Source organism: Anolis sagrei, chromosome 3 (assembly GCF_037176765.1).
Source record: "Anolis sagrei isolate rAnoSag1 chromosome 3, rAnoSag1.mat, whole genome shotgun sequence".
Lineage (NCBI taxonomy): Eukaryota > Metazoa > Chordata > Lepidosauria > Squamata > Dactyloidae > Anolis > Anolis sagrei.
The window spans coordinates 86,483,127-86,507,095 of NC_090023.1; the positions used below are offsets into that span (position 1 = coordinate 86,483,127).

Consider the following 23,969-nt stretch of genomic DNA (forward strand, 5'->3'; position numbering starts at 1 on the left):
TGGTTCTATTGAAACCTTGGCATCAATCCTTGTTCCATCAACAAGCCAAAATTGTCAAAATCCATTTCTCACAGACATTGAGGTGAAATCTTCTCAACAGGGGCATAGACAGCAAAACAAACATAACAGGAGTGTTAACCGTTCCCTATGCTATTCAAAATGAAAAAAAAATAATTTTGGCTGGAGTTACACTTAAAAATTGATGTATTCCAACCTACATATAAATTCATCTTAAGAACAAACCTACAGAACATATCGTGCTTGTAACCTGGGGACTGGCTGAATACAAATGTCGTCATATATGTTTTGTTTTGATAATTGTTTGTCTGTTCTTCGGCATTGAACGTTTACCATTTTAGTTATTTCCATAAACCACCCTGATTCCCTTCGGGGATAGAGAGTGAGTTATAAATACAGTATTTATCATCATCATTACGAAAGCCATTTGTGGACCAAAGTCTAAGAACCCAACCATGCGAATCTGTTTTACCAGTGGCAGGGCAAGCAAACAATCTAGGACTAGACAAGATGAAATAATTATCTTGTTCCCACAAAATTAATGCCCACATCTCACTCAGTATTAACATTACTGAAGAAAAGCACAATTTGCTAATAATTAGGGGGTATGGGAGGAGGCCGTTCTGGTCCCTCTTTTAAAAAGTACCCTAATTTTGAGAAACACCCCAATGCTGTTCTTATTTCTAAGGGTCTATCAGTATTAAAACAGTTCAAAGACAATGACAAGAACTTATGTAACATTAAATTGCATCACTTCACAAAGCAATTTCATTTAGTATTCTTGATCTTTCCTTAAATTAAAAAAAAAAGACCAAATTCTGTGGACTTTTTAAAAATTACAATATTTCCTTAACTACATTAACAGCAAAGTAACAGAAGAACATCAGTTTTTTGTATCACCTCAAATATAAGAAGGATTCAAATTACAAACCATCATCCACAATCCAGTCATCCTCCTGGCGTTCTTGAACAATCTTGGAATACTGTTCTTCATCAATTTCATCATAAACACTTGTGAATTCCTCAACCTGTAACAAGAAACTAAAAGTTGTGGGAGCAGCTTCTTGAAAATGGACTAAAAATATAGAAAACCCTTGAACACAGCATCAGGCAAACAGTGATCCTACCTACATAAAGTCAACGTGGATGAAATTAATGCCACTTGCCTTTGATAACACAGCAATCTTAACGAAAATAATAGGCAGGAGCAGCTAACATTGCCATATTTTAACAAACTGAAAGCAAGAACAGAACTGTCAGGACTAGTGCACAACAGTGTATATGTTCTTTTCCAGAAATCCCCAGAGAAATTAGTTGATAATGTGTGGATGAGGGAGAATGGTGGTGGAACCTTTCTATCACTAGCTGCTGCTCTATTTGTCACTAGCTCAGCTTACTTGTGAGATGGTCCAGGATGGAGAACTTACAAAAGTTCTCCATCCTGTATTAGACAGACATACACCAGGATGGGAAGGACGACCCCATTTAAACAAACATTTCCCAACACACCAGTGCATGTGCACAGGCACACATTTTCTATTATTCAGTCCCATGGCAATAAAACACTAGCAGTTCAAGGCAGAACAATATTTTAGTTACCTCATATTTTATTTTCTCTCCAGCCTTTGCCTTTTTCAAGCGTTCCAATGCATCCTGTCTCCCTTGTTTACATTTCTTCTCACGCCGTGAACGTGAAGCTACAAGATTTGCAGAATCAGCTGCTTCTGAAAAGTGTAAGAGAAAAAATATTTAAAATAAACTGCAGGAATATAAACGTACAACACACATTTGCAAAAGTGCTAATATACTAGTATGGTCATGAATAACCAAGTCTCTTACCCAAAAACAAATTTTCAGAACTGACTATTTAATACAGATTAGCTCATTGATACATGACAACAGCAAAATTTTAATTTACTTGAGACTGAAGCACCAATGATGGAAGGATGGAGTGTTAAGATTGTTGAATGAGTCCAAACTGCCAAGTTAACCTGGGTTTTTGATGGATAACCTTATTTCTAAGGGTCTATCAGTATTACAATGTATTACAAAGCTTCAGCTGGTTCAGCGAGCAGCAGCCATGTTACTAACTGGAGCGGGTGGCAGGGAGCATACAACGCCCTTGTTGTCCCAGCTCCATTGGCTGCCGATTTGCTACCGGACCCAATTTAAGGTGCTGGTTTTGGCCTACAAAGCCCTAAACGGTTCCGGCCCAAAATACCTTTCGGACCGCATCTTGGCCTACGAGCCCACGAGGACCTTGAGATCGTCTGGGGAGGCCCTTCTCTCGATCCCGCCTGCCTCACAGGCACGTCTGGCGGGGACGAGGGAGAGGGCCTTCTCGGTGGTGGCCCCCCGGCTGTGGAACACTCTCCCTGCAGACATCAGACAGGTGCCCTCCCTCATGTCCTTCCGAAAAAGCCTCAAGACATGGCTGTTCGAGAAGGCATTTAATTAAGTGCTATAACAATGTGGTAAAGATGACTGGAATGGAACAAGGAATATGAGATTGGTTATGATTCCACTATGAGACGAAGCGGATTTTTAGTGTAGTTTTTGTAATTGTTATGTAGTTTATATGTTGTTGTAATTGCCTCTTTGTAAATTGTCTTTTATATGTGTGTACACCGCCATGAGTCGCCCTAAAGGGCTGAGAATGGCGGTTAATAAATGCATCAAATAAATAAATAAATAAATAATAACCAACTAAAAATTTTTTTTTGAGGATTGAAAACTGTTTACGGATTTTTTTTGAGCAACCAGAAATCTAATACTGTTGTTTCCAAGCTGTATGGTCATGTTCTAGCAGCATTTTCTCCTGATGTTTCACCTGCATCTGTGGCTGGCATCTTAGAAGTAATAATCTGGTTTTGATTATAAATAATTAGTAGCATTATTTGGCTGAATTTGCAATGGTAGTACATTTTTTGTTTTTCTTTTCCAACTGTGTTTTATTTATGTATCATCTGTCTTTTTCTCTTTTTTCCCTCTCTTCCTTTTTCCAAATTCCACCAATGGCACATCCTTCTGTGCTGGTGGGATTGCATGCTGCTATGAGGCACCATGCCATGATGTCAGTAGTGCTGGTGATAGCGTCTCCCATATCAGGCAGGCTTGAGAAGTCAAGCTACATGTACTAAACAGTAGGCCTGGGTAACAACGGAAAAATTTGTTTCTAAAATCGATTCGTTTTTTGGGGGTTTTTGCGTTTCGTTATTTAAAATAATTACAAAATTTTCCTTTAAAAAAGTTCGATATTTACGAAATTTCGTTAATATTAACGAATCGATTCGTTAATGGCGGACGTGATTGCGGAATATGCTAAAAAAAACCTCCAAACGGGACAGGGGGAACTTCTGAAGCTTCCCTCTCCCTCTGTTGTTGACTGTTGGTGTGATAAAACAAACAACTATATTATATTATATTATATTATATTATTATATTACATTATTGTATATTATATTAAATTATAATATATTATATTATATATTATTATATAATATTATTATAATATTATTATATTATATTATTGTATATTATATTATATTATTATAATATTATTATTATATTATATTGTATTATTATTGTATATTATATTATATATTTTATTATATCTATATATATAAATCTGTTAGGTTGGTTATACCGGACAGGTAAACTCTAAACCCCCCCAACGAAACTGCACCAAAATTGCCATGGCCCTAGGACAACCCACTCGGTACAAACTAATCCACTCACAATTACAAACAACACAACAACACACTCACAAAGTGGCAAAACAACTGAGCATGCGCACTGCCGCAAAGACCCCAGCGCGCGCGCACACATGGCCGAACGGCCGAACGGCACTTCCCTCCCTCCCTCGCCCAGCACGAACACGTCGCCGCCACAAACACACACACACGCATCGCAACTTCCTCCCACCCCTTCCGGCCCTGAAACACTCCTTCCCTCCTCCAACGCAGCTCTGGTAAAACACGCCCCCTCCCTTCCCCGCAACACAACCAAACGCCGGTAACAACCCCTCCCCCCGCTAACTCACCACACCTCCCTTCCCCGCAACACAAAAACACACACGCCGCTAACGCACACCTCCTCCCTTCCCCGCAACACAACCAAACGCCGGTAACAAACCCCCCTGCCTTCTACACAAACACACACGCCGCTAACTCACCACCCCTCCCTTCCCTGCAACACACAAACACACACGCCCCTAACACACACCCCCTCCCTTCCCCGCAACACAACCAAACGGCGGTAACAAGCCCCCCTGCCTTCCCTGCAACACACAAACACACACGCCGCTAACACACACACCATCCCTTCCCCGCAACACAACCAAACGCCGGTAACAAACCCCCCTGCCTTCCACACAATCACACATGCAGCTAACTCACCACCCCTGCCTTCCCTGCAACACACAAACACACACGCCGCTAACGCACACCCCCTCCCTTCTCCGCAACACAACCAAACGCCGGTAACAAACCCCCCTGCCTTCCACACAATCACACATGCTGCTAACTCACCACCCCTGCCTTCCCTGCAACACACAAACACACACGCCGCTAACGCACACCCCCTCCCTTCTCCGCAACACAACCATACGCCGGTAACAAACCCCCCTGCCTTCCACACAAACACACACGCCGCTAACTCACCACCCCTCCCTTCTCCTTCTTACCTCCTCCTTCTTCTTCCCCAATCTCACCTCCTCCCCCTCCTTCTTCCTCCCCTCCCCTCTAGGCGAGGGAGGTTCTGTGTAGGGCCTAGCCTTGCATGAAGCCTCTCTTGCCTAGATCGCGATCCGGCCAGAGGGAGGGACGACGGAAGAACAGCAAAAGAGGCGAGTGCTGGGAAGGGAAGGGAAGGGAAGGGAAGGGAAAGGCGGGGGGGGGGGGGGAAAGGAAGGGGAGGCTCCACAACACAACACAACATCTCACAACAGAAGGAGTGACCATCACTCAAACAATTATGATTTTGTCATTTGCGAGATGTAGTTCCTGGGATTTACAGTTCACCTACAATCAAAGAGCATTCTGGACTCCACCAATGATGGAAATGAACCAAACTTGGCACACAGAACTCCCATGACCAACAGAAAGCACTGGAAAAGATTGGAGGGCATTGACCTTGAGTTTGGGAGTTGTAGTTCACCTACATCCAGACAGCACTGTGGACTCAAACAATGATGGATCCGGACCAAACTTAGCATAAGCATTCAATACGCCCAAATATGAACACAGATGAAGTTTGGGGAAAATAGACCTTGACATTTGGGAGTTGTAGTCACTGGAATTCACAGTTCACCAACACTCAAAGAGCATCGTGAACCCCACCAATGACAGAATTAGGGCAAACATGCCACACTGAACCCCTGTGGCCAAGCATAAAGAAGGGGGAGGAAGGAGGGATGCCAGAGACAGAAAGAGAGAGGGAAAGAGGGGAAAGGAAGGAGTGTGAGAGAGAGAGAAAGAGGGAAAGAGAGAGAGAAAGAGGGGAAAGGAAGGAGTGTGAGAGAGAGAGAAAGAGGGAAAGAGAGAGAGAAAGAGGGGAAAGGAAGGAGTGTGAGAGAGAGAAAGAGGGAAAGAGAGAGAGAAAGAGGGGAAAGGAAGGAGTGTGAGAGAGAGAAAGAGGGAAAGAGAGAGAAAGAGGGGAAAGGAAGGAGTGTGAGAGAGAAAGAGGGAAAGAGAGAGAGAAAGAGGGGAAAGGAAGGAGTGAGAGAGAGAGAAAGAGGGAAAGAGAGAGAAAGAGGGGAAAGGAAGGAGTGAGAGAGAGAGAAAGAGGGAGAGAGAGAGAGAAAGAGGAGAAAGGAAGGAGTGTGAGAGAGAAAAAGGGGGAAAGAGAGAAAGAGGGGAAAGGAAGGAGTGTGTGAGAGAGAGAGAGGGAAAGAGAGCGAGGGAAGGAAGGAAGAGAGGCCAGGCAGAGAATTCAAAACTCTTACTAAAGGCCACAGCAACGCGTGGCAGGGCACAGCTAGTTATATTATATATATTATTATATTATATTATTATTATATTATATTATAGTATATTATTTTATATATTATAATATATTATACATATTATATTATATTATATATTATTATATTATTATTATAACAACAAAAATAGCTAGAAGCACTTAATTTAGTGATCTACTTCTAGTATCAAGAACTAAAGTCTGTAGCAAATTGCTGTGCCAAAAACATAATTTAGCAAATAATCCAGATTATCCTGTATATAATCTGGGATAAGAGCAGTTCAAGCAAACTGCTTCAGAATCACAGGGTTAGAAAACACTGGGTGGAAGCAAGGAAAAGCGTTCTCAAAAAACTGTCCCAAGCCCACACAGCATGTCCAAAAGCAGAAGATTAAGTCAGAATGAAATGTCCATCCAAAAACAATCCGATGTAAGAATCCAGTCTTTAAACCGCTTTGAAACGGCTTGTCTCAACCCAGCTAAAACTCTTCCTTGGCCAGCAGCTTAAAACTATTCTAATATAATATAATATAATATAATATAATATAATTATTATTAAGAATGGATGGACCTGTCAGGGGTGCTTTAATATACAATTATATTAATATAATACAATATACAATAATAATATAATATAATATAATATATAATAACATAATATAATATAATATACAATAATATATTGTAATAATATAATATAATATTATTATAGTATATTTATTGTATATTATATTATATTATTATTATTATATTACATTATATTACATTAAACCATTTCAAACCGGTTTAAAGACTGGATTCTTACTTCGGATTGTTTTTGGATGTTTCCTTCTGACTTAATCTTCTGCTTTTGGACATGCTGTGGTCTTGGGACATATTATATAGATATAATATGATATATTATAATATAATATAATAATAATATAATATAATAATACACAATTATAACATATAATATAATATAGTAATATAATATATAATAACATAATATAATATACAATAATATTATATTATTATTGTATATTATATTATATATAATATATTATAATATATATTATATTATATTATATTATATTATATTATATTATATTATATTATATTATTATACTATATTATAATTAAGCTGTTCCTCCTAATCCTCCTCCTCCTCCTGATTCTTCTCCTCCAGCTGGCTGCAGGATTCTGAGTTATATGGCTGTGTGGAAAAAGCTGGGTTATGTGAGGCCACACTGCCATATAATCCAGTTTAAAGCCCGTTTTGGGGGATTTTGTGCTTTGAGATTCTGAGTTATAGGGCTGTGTGGAAAAAGCTGGGTTATGTGAGGCTACACTGCCATATAATCCAGTTTAAAGCCCATTTTGGGGGATTTTGTGCTTTGAGATTCTGAGTTATGGGGCTGTGTGGAAAAAGCTGGGTTATGTGAGGCCACACTGCCATATAATCCAGTTTAAAGCCCGTTTTGGGGGATTTTGTGCTTTGAGATTCTGAGTTATAGGGCTGTGTGGAAAAAGCTGGGTTATGTGAGGCCACACTGCCATATAATCCAGTTTAAAGCCCATTTTGGGGGATTTTGTGCTTTGAGATTCTGAGTTATGGGGCTGTGTGGAAAAAGCTGGGTTATGTGAGGCCACACTGCCATATAATCCAGTTTAAAGCCCGTTTTGGGGGGGTTTTGTGCTTTGAGATTCTGAGTTATGGGGCTGTGTGGAAAAAGCTGGGTTATGTGAGGCCACACTGCCATATAATCCAGTTTAAAGCCCGTTTTGGGGGATTTTGTGCTTTGAGATTCTGAGTTATAGGGCTGTGTGGAAAAAGCTGGGTTATGTGAGGCCACACTGCCATATAATCCAGTTTAAAGCCCGTTTTGGGGGATTTTGTGCTTTGAGATTCTGAGTTATAGGGCTGTGTGGAAAAAGCTGGGTTATGTGAAGCCACACTGCCATATAATCCAGTTTAAAGCCCGTTTTGGGGGATTTTGTGCTTTGGCTGTGTGGAAAAAGCTGGGTTATGTGAGGCCACATTCCTGATAGTTCGGCTGATCGGCTGATCAGTAAACATATTCATGAATGTCCTGCTGTTATATTAAGACTCTTACCCATGCTGTGACAGTAATCTCTCTCCCCCCCCCCCCTCCGTTTAAAAAGTTTGAAGACCCCTGATATATAGTAATAAATAATAGTTTGAAGCTGCTGCCCAGGAAGACAGCATGAGGAAAGAGGAGGGAAGCAGCAGAGCAAAGGTGGCTGGCAGGAGGGGAGAGACTGGAAGTGGGGCAAATGCACCGCTTGCTAGCTTGCTACCGGGGAGGGAAACACGGTGCTTGGGAGCGCCGGATTGGCTCCCGGCGCACCCAGCATCCTCCATCCTTAAACCTCATTTCCGAAACGGGCGGAAGCTCGTAAAAAAGATGGAGGATGCCGTTTCGATATTTAAAAACACTTCCGGGTTTGAAAATAAGTTTTGTAATCGTTTTGTAAATGTTAAAAATAACGAATAATTAACGAATTACAAAATTAACGAACGAAACCGCCCAGCCCTACTAAACAGCTACTGGGCAGAAGTAGGAGTTGGATGGTACTTGTAGATCAGGGAATAGGGATTCAGCATGTGCTGAATGGGGTCACACTCGCCCTGAAGACAAAAGTCCGCAGTTAGGGGGTCCTCCTGGACACAGCACTGAGCCTGAATGCCCAGGTATCTGCAGTGGCCAGGAGGGCCTTTGCACAATTAAAACTTGTTTGTCATCTGCACCCATTCATTCAGAAACTGCATCTGGCCACTATGGTACATTCCTTAGTTACATTCTATCTGGATTACTGTAACACACTCTACATGGGACTGCCTCTGAAGAGTACTTGGAAACTTCAGCTGGTCCAAAGAGCTGCAGCCAGGTTGCTCACTGAAGTTGGCTACAGAAAGTGGATAACCCACCTGTTGCAGCAGCTCCACTGACTGCCAGTCTGTTTTCAGACACAGTTCAAAGTGCTGGTTATGACCTTTAAAGCCCTACTGCTCTGGTCCAGGTTATCTGGCTGACCACATCCCCTTGTACAAACCTGCTAGGACCCTGAGATCTTCCGGAGAGGCCCTTCTCTTGGTCTCACCTCCATCTCTAGCTCAACTGGTGGGAACAAGAGAACAGATGTTCTGTCTCAGTGGCTGTCTCTCAACTCTGGAACTCCCTGCCCAAAGAAGCCAGAATGGCCCCCTCCCTGCTGTCCTTCTGGCTGCAGGCTAAAACCTTTTTATTCAGACAGGCTTTTAAAGAAGAAGGTTTTTAAGTTCAAGTAAGGAATGCTGTGGTTTTTAACTTTGAATATGTTCGAATGGATTTTAACTGTGAATTAAAATCTGGAGTTGCTGCCACGAAGACGCCGCTCCGCCGCTGGGGTTGGGGCTCGGCGGGCCCCTGTGGTGACTCCCGGCTCTCTTTGCCCCCCCCCCATGGCTCCCTGGCCCCCCATGGTTCCATCTGGGGCGAAGAGCTGGGCAAGCAAACAAGGAGGCCTATCGGACGCCTCCCTCCTTCTGCCCTTCCCCCGCCGGTAGGCCCGGCCACGCTGCGGGGGTGCTGCTCCATCTACCCCCGCAGCATCGGGGTGGGGGCTGAAGCGCCCAGCAAGCCTTATAGGCCTCACAAAGGGCCTATTTGAGTTGTGGGGGCCGAGGCGCCCAGTGGACCCGCGATCTAGAGACCATCGGGCCTACCAGTAGGCCCAGCTGCCTGGCGCTGCTCCATCTGGCTCCTGTTTGCACCGAGTGTGGGAGGGACGAAGCGCTCAGCAGGCCTTCTTTCCATCGGGCCTTTTTTTCCATCATCGGGACTCCTTTCCATCAGTGGGCCCGGCTGATCGGCCACACCAACTGGAAGGCCCAATTATTACAGGGCCCAGCGTTTGCCAGTGTCATCCAACTCATAGGAATATAAGACCTGAGTTTTCCAACACTGCCCTCTCTGGCCGGAGGTGTAAATAACATCATCCCACATTGCTGCTGAAAACGGGTGCTATATTTTCTCAGCCACTGCCTCACTTTATAAGGACCATCTCCCACTAAATTGCACCAACTCCTCGCCTGGACGATCGAGAAGAATCAGGAACCGGACCAAGGGTGCCGGCTTGCTGTCCACGGGCCCTTGCGGCTGGGACCTATGTTCTGTATTGACTGTCCTAGCTGAGTGACTTTGGGAAATTGTGAAGGACTGTCTCTGAGTTGTAGAAACTGTTAAGCACTTTAGTCCAGCACTTTAGCTCATATGGTCCTATCAGCACTGGAGCCATAGATACTATCTAGCACCTTAGCCCTGCACTTTAGATTACCTGGTTCTGTCAGAAACTAGCGACTGGTCCCAACCACCATTATTACTGCTGGTAGCACTACTGCACTTTGACAAACACTGTGACTTTATCTAACCCCCAGGCTCACACTGTGAATTATTGTTGTTTCATTTGTTTTCATATGTTACTCTTGCTATTACTGATATCTCATCAGCTTCCCTCCCCCTCCAGTAATGCACAAACGCACTTTATGATACGTAGCACACTGGAGGGTTTAGGAAGGATTGAAGGGGGGGACCCTCAGGGTCCAGATATTTACAACCACAACAATGTTTGTTATGATACATTGACAACTGAGATAGTAACTGAAGATCATGGAGGGATCTCCTCCGGGGCGGGTGGGTCCGCGGGTGGAGGGGCTGCGATAGAGGTGGTGACAGGTAGAGGGAGATACGGGAAAGGGAGAACAAATTACTTTTTTCGGCCCAAAATTTATAATAATAATTCGACAAGCTCAAAACGTGACAAAAATGTGAGACAAAAGCAAATCTGGCCCAAAATTTACAATAGAACATTGGCAATTCCAAAAATCCATACCACAACTCAACAAACAATTCGGCCTGAAAATAACAAGAATATATTGGGAACTCCAAAAAAACCCTCCCGACAAGATACAGCTGAGATGCCAGGATGGTGGCCCCTCTGGGTTAAGGGTGGTGCTGTTCAATGCCAGGTCGGTAAATGGAAAGACCTCCATCATTCGAGACCTAATCCAGGAAGAACAAGCTGACCTGGCATGTATAACGGAGACCTGGTTGGACAAAGGGGGAGGGGTGAATCTCTCCCAACTCTGCCCACCAGGTTACTCTGTGCAGCACCAACCAAGACCTGGAGGGCGGGGAGGAGGAGTTGCAGTAGTCTATAAGGAGTTTATCCCCCTGATCAGGTGCCCCATCCCACAATCATCATCATTTGAATGTGCCGGCTTCAGGTTAGGTGACCGGGACAGCTCGCTGTGAAGCATTTGCTCGGTTCTTCACTGATAAAATTGCGCTGATTCGGTCTGGATTCGACGTCACTTTAAATGCAGTCTCTGAGGATGTAACAAGAGCATCTGCTTGTCCGGTTTCGTTGGATTCATTTCAATTGGTTCAGCTTGAGGATGTGGACAGGATCCTTGGAGAGGTACGACCCACCACATGCATCCTAGACCCCTGCCCATCCTGGCTGATAAAGGAAGCCAGAGGGGGTTTGGCAGAGTGGGTGAAGGTGGTGGTTAATGCCTCCTTGCAGGAGGGCAAAATTCCAGCGAGCTTGAAACAAGCTATTATCAAACCGCTGTTGAAAAAACCATCACTGGACCCCACTCAATTAGACAACTATCGGCCAGTTTCCAATCTCCCCTACTTGGGCAAAGTCATGGAACGTGTGGTGGCGACACAGCTCCAGGGATTTCTGGTAGACACTGATTATCTAGATCCGGCACAGTCTGGCTTTAGACCGGGACATGGAACGGAAACAGCCTTGGTCGCCTTGGTAGATGATCTGCGCAGGGAGCTGGACAGGGGAAGTGTGTCCCTGTTAGTTCTGCTGGACCTCTCAGCGGCCTTCGATACTGTTGACCACGGTATCCTTCTGGGACGCCTCAGAGATATGGGACTTGGGGGTACTGCTTTGCAGTGGCTCCGGTCCTTTCTTGAGGGACGGTCCCAGAAGGTGTTACTGGGTGACACCTGTTCGGCCCCACAGCCGTTGTCATGTGGAGTCCCACAGGGTTCAATTCTGTCCCCAATGTTGTTTAACATCTACATGAAGCCGCTGGGGGAGATCATTCGGAGTTTCGGACTGAGATGTTATCTCTATGCAGATGATGTCCAGATCTGTCACTCCTTCTCACCTGTCACCAAGGAGGCTGTCCAGACCTTGAATCGGTGTTTGGCTGCTGTATCGGACTGGATGAGGGCTAACAAATTGAAATTGAATCCAGACAAGACAGAGGTCCTATTGGTCAGTCGTAAGGCCGAACAGGGAATAGGGTTACAGCCTGTGTTAGACGGGGTTACACTCCCCCTGAAGACGCAGGTTCGCAGCTTGGGAGTGATCCTGGACTCATCGCTGAGCCTGGAACCCCAGGTCTAGCGGTGGCCGGGAGAGCTTTTGCACAATTAAAACTTGTGCACCAGTTGCGCCCGTTCCTTGGGAAGTCTGATCTGGCCACAGTGGTCCACGCTCTTGTTACATCCTGAATAGACTACTGCAAAGCGCTCTTCGTGGGGTTGCCCTTGAAGACGGTTCGGAAACTTCAACTGGTCCAGCGAGCGGCAGCCAGGCTGCTCACTGGGGCGACATACAGAGAGCACACCACCCCTCTGCTGTGTCAGCTCCACTGGCTGCCGGTTCAGTTCCGAGCCCAATTCAAGGTGCTGGTCTTGACCTACAAAACCCTGTACGGTTCCGGTCCAGCGTATCTGTCCGAACGTATCTCCCTCTACGTCCCACCACGGAATTTAAGATCATCTGAGGGGGCCCTGCTATCGACTTCACCGCTTTCCCAAGCAAGGCTGGTGGGGACGAGGAGCAGGGCCTTCTCAGTGGTAGCCCCCCACCTGTGGAACTCACTCCCAGTGGATATCAGGGCATCGACATCACTCCTGTCCTTTAGGAGAAAGGCAAAGACATGGTTGTGGGACCAGGCCTTCGGGCAATCTGCTAACTAGATAGGACAACCAGGCAATTAGGACCGGCAGGACTGATATATGTGGACTGATAAATATGGAAGAAAACTCTGAACCATGAGATAGCGAACACTGACTGGCAAGAAGGAAGAAGCAGTTTGTATCGGTTTGTATGAAATTTTATTGGTTTTATTGGTTTTAACGGGTTTAGATGCAATGTATTGTTGTTGTTGTTGTTTGCTAATTTGTTATTTTGTTTTATTGCTTATTATTGATGTATGCTATGGGCATCGAATTGTGCCTTGGATGTGTAAGCCGCCCTGAGTCCCCTTCGGGGTGAGAAGGGCGGAGTAAAAGTAAACCAAATAAATAAAATAAATAAATTTTTAAATACTATTTATATTTAATTCTGTTTTAATGTTTGCATGTTTGTATATTTTGAATTGTATGCCAAAGCTTTTATGTTAAGCTGCTTTGAGTCTCATTGGGAGAGATAAAGCAGGATATAATAAATATAATAACAACAGTGAAAGAACTCTTGGGCACACAGAAAACTGGGAGACTTGGAAGGCGCTGAACAGACTGCGCTCTGGCACCACAAGATGCAGAGCCAACCTTAAGAAATGGGGTTACAAAGTGGAATCCACGACATGCGAGTGTGGAGAAGAGCAAACTACAGACCACCTGCTGCAATGCAACCTGAGCCCTGCTACATGCACAATGGGGGACCTTCTTGCAGCAACATCAGAAGCACTCCAAGTGGCCATCTACTTGGTCAAAGGACATTTAATTAACTACCAAGCTTGCAAACTTTGTGCTTTGTTTGTTTGTTTGTTAAAATGCAATACAACTGTTTGGTTTGCTCCTGACACGATAAATAAATAAATAGTGAAAGAACATCTCATAAACAGCCATGGCACCATATCTTACACCTGAAGCAGTTAATTTATTTAAATTATGACTATGGGATCAGTGTAATGTGCAATACATTTTATGATGTTTACATGTATTATGTTTTAATGGTTTTAATTCATGTTTATATGTTTATTGATTTCAGTTAATTATGTTACGTATTGCTTTTCGTATGTATACTGTAGCATTGAATTTTGCCAAATTGTAAGCCACTCTGAGTCCCCTTTGGGGTGTGATAGAGCAGTATAGAAATATAGTAAATACATAAATATACACCTGATAGTATTTCGCAAAAGGATGTGTGGTAGACCTCCTATTGGAGATCATTTTATCAGAAAAACTCTACAATGAAACATCTGAAAATGATACAAAGTTAATCTCTCTGATGGGATGGCATTCAACAAGCCACTGGGATACAGTAAAGAACATCTGCAAGTAATGGTCTGGCTAATGAGCCAACTGGACTCAAGCGCAAAGGGCATTCAACTGTTGACATGCTCAGAAATAAAGACCAAAACTACACGTATTATAGGAACATGCAGTGTGAGAAGCATGAATGAAAGGGAGCTAGACATAACAAGATAGAATATAAAACATTACAAAAACTGGAGTGAATTAGCTAAAACACTGTAGATAGGAATGGGGCATTTTGAGTCAAATGATTATACCAGGGTTTTTCTCAGTAAATAAAAAATTAAGAAGAAATTGGGTAGCATTAATAGAGAGGATATAGCAAAAGCAGTCAAGGAGAAAGTGCAAAATCTGACTGAATCATATTAAGACTTCAGGAAATATAAATATAATCCAGGTTTATGCTCGAACTCTACAACAAGCAGGGAAACACAGTATATGGCAAAGTCTAAATAAAAAGGTAATGGAAACAAACCACTGAAGAACTATGTAACAGATGAAAAGGTTATAGATTCATCCATGGAAGAACCATATGAAGACAAACCTCCAATTTTGGAAAGTCAAGTGGAAGCTGCATTCATTGCACTTGAGAGAAACAAATAATCAGAAACAGCTGGCATACTAATAGAGCTGCTTCAAGTCACACAAACACAATTTATTCTAGTTCTAACTATAATATGTCAACAAATATGGAAAACAAAGCAGTGGGCCAGAGATTACAAACATTCAATATACATCCTAAAGCCCTCAAAATGATAGTTGACCATGAAGTGACAATGGAGGAACCAGGGATTTCTAGAGATGTGTTCTTTCAGATTTTTTCTTTAAAAAACAATTTTAATTAGCTCTTTTTCCACTTTCACAGGTGTCCTGCATCCTTATTCCCAGCAAATGTGGAGGGATAGCTGTAGTAATGCATTACCACAACACAGTATGATAAATGTCATCTGTCCAATATTAAACTGGCACAATTTTCCAGTAATTATGCAACATTTTCAGCCTTTGATTAAAACAATTTGCTAACATTCCTTCCTATGCGGTTATGATATTCACATGTTTCATGCTAAACAAACGGACTATCTTTTGGGACCTTTCTTTGCAGTAAGTAAATGTAACAGTACAGCTTTAATAAATACTATGACCTGATTATCAACGCTTCACTATCCCAATATAGTATCTTCCCACCCCCATTATCCACAGGTTCAATATCTGTGGTTTCATTTATCAATCCTGGAAGTGTTTATGGGCCACTCCAGGTGCTCCAGTGTGATTCTAGGGTCCGTTTCAAGTAATGTCAGTAGTTTGCTATTAACCATGGTTTTTGCTATCTACAGGGATCTTAGACACCACAGGAACTATAATCCAGAAGAGGAAAAAATGTTCATTTGGTTACTCCACATTGCATTTTAAAACAGCATTGTGTTAAGTCACTCCCTTCTCATACTATTCAAACTTCTTCAAACTCATACATCCCACATACAATGGACTTTATGTATTTGAAGGGCTGTCACATAAAACAATGATGGAGGAAGCTTGTTTTCTGTTGATCAGGAGACAGAACCCAAACCAAATTACAGGACATGAAATTCCAGCTACACAGGAACAATAGTTTGACACTGAAACAGACTGTTTAAGGACAAGGTTTTTCACACAGACTGTGCTGCCATCGGTCAGGGATCCTTTATCTGTGGATTCCTACAATGTCCGGGAATTACACAAGATGATTCCCTGACTTCCTGCCATTTTTACAAATCTGTGATCATAGATACCATCACATTTGTCCCATAGAGAAAAAAATAATTTTCCAAGCCAAATATTTATTAACAACAGAGAGCAGCTTCACACATTCTGTTGCTGACTGCTTCTGCCACAATTTCTCATTCAGTAATTCCCTCATAGTACTATTGTAGGATTGAGTGATACAACTATTAGATCAGTCTAGCTATGTTATCCTGTCAAGGGATTCAACAACTACTCTGTCATTACCCAGCTTATTTCTAGATGCTGGACATTTGGGGGACATTAAAAATGTAGCTCTTATCTCTACAGAATCATTCCCTGGAGTCATCAGAAACTGCATGGCATTTCTAGTGGTCTTTTCAATATCTCACTGAGAGTCATCAATCATTTTGATTAAAAATATTACATGATTTAATGTGTGTATCTTTGGTAACATTTATTTATTTATTTGGTACATTTGTATACCGCTAATATCTCAGCCTATACGGCGACTCATTTAAAAGAATAGAGCATTTAAGGCTTTGACGCTTGTACAATTATGTGTGTGCCTTCAAGTTGCCTGACTATTTATGCAACCTGCTTAATTCCATAGGGTCTTCTTAAGAAATAAATACTGTACTCAGAGGTGTTTTTGCCAGTTTCTGCCTCTGAAACATTGCCTACATCACCTGACAGAGATAAAGTATCACCTAACACAAATTCTTGGGACCAGAAATGTTTTGGATTTTGGATTTTTTCAGATGCTGGAATACCTGTTATTCACAAATATGTACATAATGAAATATTGCGGATAAGAGACTTAAGCCCAAACACAGAATTCATTTATATTTTACGCATACCTTATATACATAACCTGAAGGTAAAGTCATACAATATTTTTGATATCCATTTAAAAAGTCTGTGTACCATCAAAAAGCAAAGATGTCTCTGGCTCAGCTACTAATGTGGACAGTGCTGGAATATTTTGGAATTCCAGATAAGGGATGCTCAACCTCTATTCGTTAGCAGTCTCCCATCCAAGTCCTAACCTGATTGAGCCCATTTTGCTTCCAAGATTAGACAGGACCTTAACCCAGCAGGACTGAATTCCAATAAAAATGTCTATGATTGCACCAGCCCTTAAAGCATATTTCAGAAAAGATATGAAGACCTCAGGATAAAGGGATTCGAGAGTGAGGGGTCTCATTTATTTTCTTTGTTGCTGAGATTGTGGCGTTACACTCACTTATTTGGAAGTAAGCTCCAGTACAGTTAATGGGGACATAGAGAGAGATATATATACATACACAAAGAAAGGCAACGCTGTTAGCTGGGACTCAAGAAACAAGCAGAAATAGTTGTATACTTTAAATAAAAAATAAAATAAAATCAGCAGTTATAACCAGTTTTTATAATACAGTAAAGCTATGTTACTTAATGTGTCTTCAAAGGCTTTCATGGCCAGAATCACTGGGTTGCTGTGAGTTTTCCGGGCTGTACGGCCATGTTCTAGGAGCATTCTCTCCTGACGCTTGTACACATCTATGGCAATCATCCTCAGTGGTTGGGAGGTTTGATGGAAACTGGGCAATGAGGTTTATGTATCTGTGGAATGTCCAGGGTAGGAGAAAGAGCTCGTGTCTGCTTGAGGCAAGTATGAATGTTGCAATTGGTTATAACATTATAACATTCCACACACACACACACATATATATATAAACCTCACTTGAGATAGATACACCATGAAAACAAACACAATCTTGCTACTAGTATTGAAAAAAACTCCAAAATCAGGTAAGTAAACAATGAACACTAGAACACTAGGGAATTCCAGACAAGAAACAATCAGGGCCAGCAAATCACCTCCCAACAAAGGATTCCCCTAGGTAGTAACCAGCCAGGCTTTGAAGCTGCAAGGCCATTCAGTGCAAATAAAGGTGTCCAATTGCAACATTCACACTTGCATAAACAGACAAGAGCTCAATATACTGTCGAAGGCTTTCATGGCTGGAATCACTGGGTTGTTGTAGGGATTTTTTGGGCTATATGGCCATGTTCTAGAGGCATTCTCTCCTGACGTTTCGCCTGCATCTATAGCAAGCATCCTCAGAGGTTGTGAGGTCCTCTGAGGATGCTTGCCATAGATGCAGGTGAAACTTCAGGAGATAATGCCTCTAGAACATGGCCATATAGCCCGAAAAACCTACAACAACCCAGACATGAATTCTTTCTCCCACCCTGGACATCATTCCACAGATATATAAACCCCATTCGCGTAGTTTCCAACAGACCTCACAACCTTTGAGGGTGCTTGCCATAGGTTTGGGCGAAACGTCAGGAGAGAATGCTTCTGGATCATGGCCATACAGCCTGGAAAACTCACAGCAACCCTGTGTCACTTAAGCTTGTCTTTTAATTACTGTGTTTCCAATAGAAATATGAAGTCAATGCAAGGTTTGTGGCATGGGTATAGTATTAGGCCTATTTTTTAAATAATAACTCTGAAGCATCCAGAAACAACATTTATCCGACACATATGGATGCCGGTTAATTGAAAGTCTATTGTATACACATGTGTGTATGTGTGTGCACGCACACACAGGCTTGTATTGTGTGTTGCTTTCTCTCCTAAGAGAGAAAGGGCTTATTTATCCAGATCAGAAGCTTGCTCCGTTCAACTAGAGATGAAGGCTGCCACATTGCTGCCATTTTGTTTGAAACAGAACCCCCCTCCCCAATTTCGCAATGGTACTGGCCCCAGGTTCCCATTCAAACCCCTTTGTAAGAGCAGGCGCAACCACTCCGAACCGGAGGGGGGTTCTGACACTCCCTAGCTTCTCTCTTTTATTCGAACCCTCCATTCCAGCCCCCCTCCCTCCGCAAAACCCACTCTCACCTCCATGGCAACCGGCCCCGTTGCGCGCGCTCTCACTGCCCTCCATTGCAGCTCTCTCGCGCCAAAGCGCCTGAAAAGTGGCGCGAGAAAAAGAGACCCAAGTGCCCCGGCCAGGCGGCCAGCCAATCAGAAGCCGCGGTGACGATATCCGTCCTTCCCATTCCGCTTTGGGGTCGAGAAGAGGTTGAGCCTGTCAAAGCTACGGCTGAGGAGGAAAAAGCGTGCGCGCGGGTTGGTGGAACAGAAAATAAAACCACACCGCGTCGGCTTTATGTGTGGTTTTCAGTATTCCGAATGTAGCAAAAGGAGCGCGGGCGGGCCAGAAACAGGGAGGAGTGAAGTTTTTATATTTATTTATATCTTGCTTTCAGCTCTGGCAGTTAAAGTGGTGTCACACTGCATTAATTCTACAGTGTAGATGCACCCAAAGTAGTGTTCTAGGGTCCTCTTCACTCTGCTCACCCTTAAAAAAAATCAGAATGCTGTTTAGCTTAATATCTTTGAAGCATGAAGGAAACATGTTACAAAGTAATAGAAAAATACATTGAAATTTACTTAGGTAAAGGTAAAGGTTTTCCCCTGACATTAAGTCCCGTCGTGTCCGACTCTAGGGTGTGGTGCTCATCACCATTTCTAAGACACCTCCAAGGTCATGTGGCCAGCATGATTGCATGGAGCGCCATTACCTTCCAGCCAAAGCAGTACCTATTGATCTACTCACATTTGTATGTTTTCAAACTGCTAGGTTGGCAGAAGCTGGGCTGACAGCGGAAACTCACGCCGCTCCACAGATTCAAACCTGCAACCTCACGGTCAACAAGCTCAGCAGCTCAGCAGTTTAACTCACTGCACCACCGGGGGCTCCCTGAAAATAAAATAAAAACCATGACACCAAGAAATACACACACACATACACATAGGGATGTGTTATTGTGGGTCATAATCCAAAATCAGGAGGAGAACAAATTACGAAATAGCTTCATCCAATTCATTGGACCTTATAAAGCTCTTATAAATACAGGAAGCTGGAGCTGACAGACAGGAGCTCATCCAGCTCCTTGGATTCGAACCTTTCGGTTAGCAGTCTTGCCAACACAAGGGTTTAACCCAGGCATGGGCAAACTTGGGCCCTCCACGTCTTTTGGACTTCAACTCCCATAATTCCTAACATTCCTGAGGGATTTGAGGGCTTAAGGCTTCTAGGAATTGTGGGAGTTGGAGGATCAAAACACCTGGAGGGCCCAAGTTGTCCCATGCCTGGGTTAAATCCTTGTGTCAGCAGGACTGCTAAGGGAAAGGTTCGAATCCAAGGAGCATGGTGAGCTCCCATCTGTCGGCTCTATCTTGCCATGTGGGGCCATGAAAAAAGCCTCCCACAAGGATGGTAAAACATCCAGGCGTCCTCCTGCAACGTCCTTGCAGACGGCCAATTCTTTCACACCAGAAGCAACTTGCAGTTTCTCAAGTCCCTCCTGACATGAGGGGGAAAAGCTACTGTACCAGGTTTTGCCTTCCTTTTTCTGACCATATTTTGGCTGACAGAGCATCCAAAGTTCCCCTTGCAGGCTTCCTTGTGTGGAAAAAAATAAGACTTGCTCACTCAGCCGTAATAAATGCAGGAGAAAGTTTTGTCATTCACTCAGTGCCAGATTTTTGGCCCATGACACAGTTAAATTTTCAAACCGAAGCTGTTGCCATAGTTGCAGCACAACTTAAACAATAGCCTTTTCATCCTGGCCCAACACTTGCTGGTGCAGAAGGAAGCTCCCATTATCCCTTACTTGTTACTTCTTAATTTCAAATAAGTATGCTGGCTCTTTCTGATCTACAATGCCAAATAATATGTAGTAAGTTTTCCTTCCAAATGTGCATGGCCAAGAGGAGAACACCAGCCAGCAAACTGGGGTCATCCTTTTGTAAATAGCGTTATCTTCGGTGGATTATGTCTACACGATCTTTAAACTTTGTTGGGACCGTCATAGAGAACAACTTGGCACAACCTTTGTCCGCCTCTTTCAGTGAAAAAAAAAAAAGAAAATTGCTGGATTTTATCAAGTCACTTGGAGCAACTTAATATTCACCCATTTTCGAAAGCAACATTGGTGGAGAAGAAAAGGCAAACACTCCAGCAAGGATGGTGGGCCGTCAAAAACGCAAGATAGAAAAGGAAGCCACGTCTCCTAATTCCTACAAATGCCAGCGAAATGTGAGTTACACTTCTATTTTTTTTCCTATCACACATTATTATAAAACTATTACCACTAAATATGACTCTGTTTGTTTTATTTAAACTTTTATAAGCCATATTCTTAAAGAAAAGGGGCACGTGAAGGACTCCTGTAAAAGTGTGTAAAATTAAACAGTACAAAATGTAAAATAAAATAATTATCATTATAATAAAATATTACAAAATTAAATAAAAATAAAGCTTCGTTACTAGGGTGCCGTGGTTGTGCTGTGGTTTAAACCACTAAGCTGCAGAACTTTCTGATCGGAAGTTTGGTGGTTCAGATTTGTAGACAGGGTAAGCGCCCATTGTAAGCGCCAGTTTCTGCCTACCTAGCAGTTTGAAAACTTGCAAATGTGAGTAGATCAGTAGGTACCGCTTCGACAAGAAGGTAACAGCGCTCCATGGAGTCATGCTGGCCACATGACTTAGGAGGTGTCTACAAACAACTCCGACTCTTAGGCCTAGAAATTGAGATAATCGCCACCCCGCAAAGCCAGACACGAGTAGACTTAATGTCAAGGGGAAACCTTTACCTGTATCTTACTTAGCACTATGGCCCTACATCTCACAGAAGATGTATGGAATGCTTGAGATTATGGCTTCAGAACAGATACATAGTAAGAGACAACTGCATACATCGTTAGTTGATTGTAAATGTAACTTATAAAAGTTACTGAAAATAATAGGGGTGAGATCTCTCTTCTGGTTTGACAACACTTCTCAATAATAATAATAATAATAATAATAATAATAATAATAACAAAGCACTTTCTGCCTTCCTGCATGTAAGGCACAGTCAAAGCACTACTGAAAGATGGCCATCCATTCTTAATAATTATAATAATAATAATAAAGATAATAAATATAATAGTTTTAACCTGGAGAAGGAAAGAGGGGGGAAAGAGAGGAGGGGTGAGATCTCTCTTCTGGTTTGACAACACTTCTCAATAATTATTATTATTATTATTATTATTATAACAAACCACTTTCTGCCTTCCTGCATGTAAGGCACAGTCAAAGCACTACTGAAAGATGGCCATCCATTCTTAATAATTATAATAATAATAATAAATATAATAAATATAATAGTTTTAACCTGGAGAAGGAAAGAGGTTAGGCAGGCAACAGGCAGGTCTCTGAGTGCTGCACTGCTGTGTCTCTTTGCCCAATGCACGCAGGCCAGAGTGAGGAACGAGGTGAGGTGACGACAGGAGGAGAGGAGAATTTGATCCACTTAAGCAGAGGCCAGGGACCCGGAAGTGGGGTAAATGCTTGCAACCAGGGAGAGGGGAGGGAAACAACTATAAAACTTGCACCAGACATACGGAAATAATAACGAAACAATTACAAAACAATTACGAAATAGCTTTAAAAATTCGTTTCGTTTTTTAGTTGCTCCTGAATGGTTTGTTATCGCTTCGTTATCAAGAAAAATAACAAATTATTAACGAATTACGAAATTAACGAACGAAACCGCCCAGCCCTAGTAACTACCAGCAGGTCCAACCAAGCCAGAGAGGTCTCAGCTGTGGAGTGGAACCAAGAGCACCTAACCCATTAGCACTATGGAGAAGCAAACCAAAAACGAAGTCTATACTGGCTCGGTCGACGCCCAAGATAAACAGGACCGTGGTGGATGCTGCTGATTCTGGACATCCATTGACAAGTGGGCTAAAGAATCAAAATACAAATGAACCATCACAGAAGCGGCAGAAATATACAATGCCAGAAAACCGCACAGTTATGAAAGTTTACTATTATTATTATTCTGCCTCCATCGTCCACCTTTGCTGCTTTGTCCTGGGATTTTGCAGCCCCCCAGATGGGTTTTTTTATTTAAAAATCTTAAGATGTGAATATGCAAATCATTGTATAAGTTCCTGGGTTATACAGTCTGCCTGGCCATCTGTGCAGACAGATTTGGTGGTGTACTTGTGGCATGGAACAACAGAGGGATGTTCCTGGCTTATACATGTCTGTTCCTCATTGCTTTTAATCATAAAAACATGGGGAAAGTTGATTACATGGCAAAACCTTTGTTTGTGTAACAGAAACTTCATTAAACGTGTGGAGGAGGATGTTTCTCTTGCCAGGATAAAGTTTTCACCCTCTAGTCAACTGTTGTCACAACCAATCAGGAACCAACATGTATAACCCAGGAACAAACCAATATAAAAAATTCCATATTTTCTGAGTGTGGGGACATACAGAGATTTGAATATCCACATTTTCTAGTAAGAACCAGAATATTCCCTCACTTGAAAATCTTGCAATTTTTGGCCTTTGAAGCAATTGCTCCCACATTTTCAGAGGACGACATTTGGCCACCCTCCGTTTTGAAGTGGGAGCTCCTGTGATAAAGGTACTGTCTGGATAGGCCCCTAGTTGTGCCTCACCTTGAGTTAAAAGGAGAGGCAGGTAATAAATGAAATTTTCTTGTTGATATATACATCATTGCTGGGGGAAAATATTAATCTTGAGTGTATCTATTTAGCTTCAGCATTTTAATGGTTTCACCACACTAGCAACTTACTTCTGAAATGTATACAGTAGCTGATAATTTGAAAAAGTACTCTATTTTCTGTGAGAACCAGCATGACGTAACCGTTTGTGTATTGGACGATGACTCTAAAGACAGGCCAAAATTCAAATCACTGCTCAGCCATGGAAACCCATTGGACGAAATCCAACAAGTCACACCCTCTCATCCTCTGAGAAAAGCAAAGACAAAACACTTCTGAACATTTTTCACAAGAAGATCCTGTGAGCAATCATGGGAAGGAAAATGAAAATGGACACACGCATTACTCTTCCTATAAAGCACAGCACTGGTTGAGTTACTTCTATATTCAGGATGTCTCTGAGTCAC

The 23,969-nt window shown here is 42.5% G+C and overlaps 2 protein-coding genes across 3 annotated transcripts in view; one reads left to right on the top strand and one right to left on the bottom strand.

The window, feature by feature from the left end:
* Positions 1-19,075, bottom strand: part of POLA1 (DNA polymerase alpha 1, catalytic subunit) — a 225,929-nt gene extending 206,854 nt beyond the window's left edge. Inside the window, exons 1-3 of one of the 2 annotated variants that reach the window (XM_060770123.2) lie at positions 18,871-19,071; positions 1,618-1,742; positions 950-1,046 (exon numbers count right to left, since the gene is read on the bottom strand). In XM_060770123.2, coding sequence (XP_060626106.2) covers positions 950-1,046; positions 1,618-1,742; positions 18,871-18,916 — 268 coding nt within the window. In that variant the 5' untranslated portion in view covers positions 18,917-19,071. Of the gene's footprint in view, positions 1-949; positions 1,047-1,617; positions 1,743-18,870 lie in introns of both variants that reach the window. The other variant, XM_067466770.1, reaches the window with a different exon arrangement.
* A 1,520-nt stretch (positions 19,076-20,595) lies between these two features.
* The window catches only part of PCYT1B (phosphate cytidylyltransferase 1B, choline), a 48,217-nt gene continuing 44,843 nt past the window's right edge, over positions 20,596-23,969 (top strand). The window contains exon 1 of the mRNA XM_060770122.2: positions 20,596-21,076. Within this exon, the coding sequence (XP_060626105.1) occupies positions 21,005-21,076 (72 nt within the window). The 5' untranslated portion in view covers positions 20,596-21,004. The remainder of the gene's footprint in view (positions 21,077-23,969) is intronic.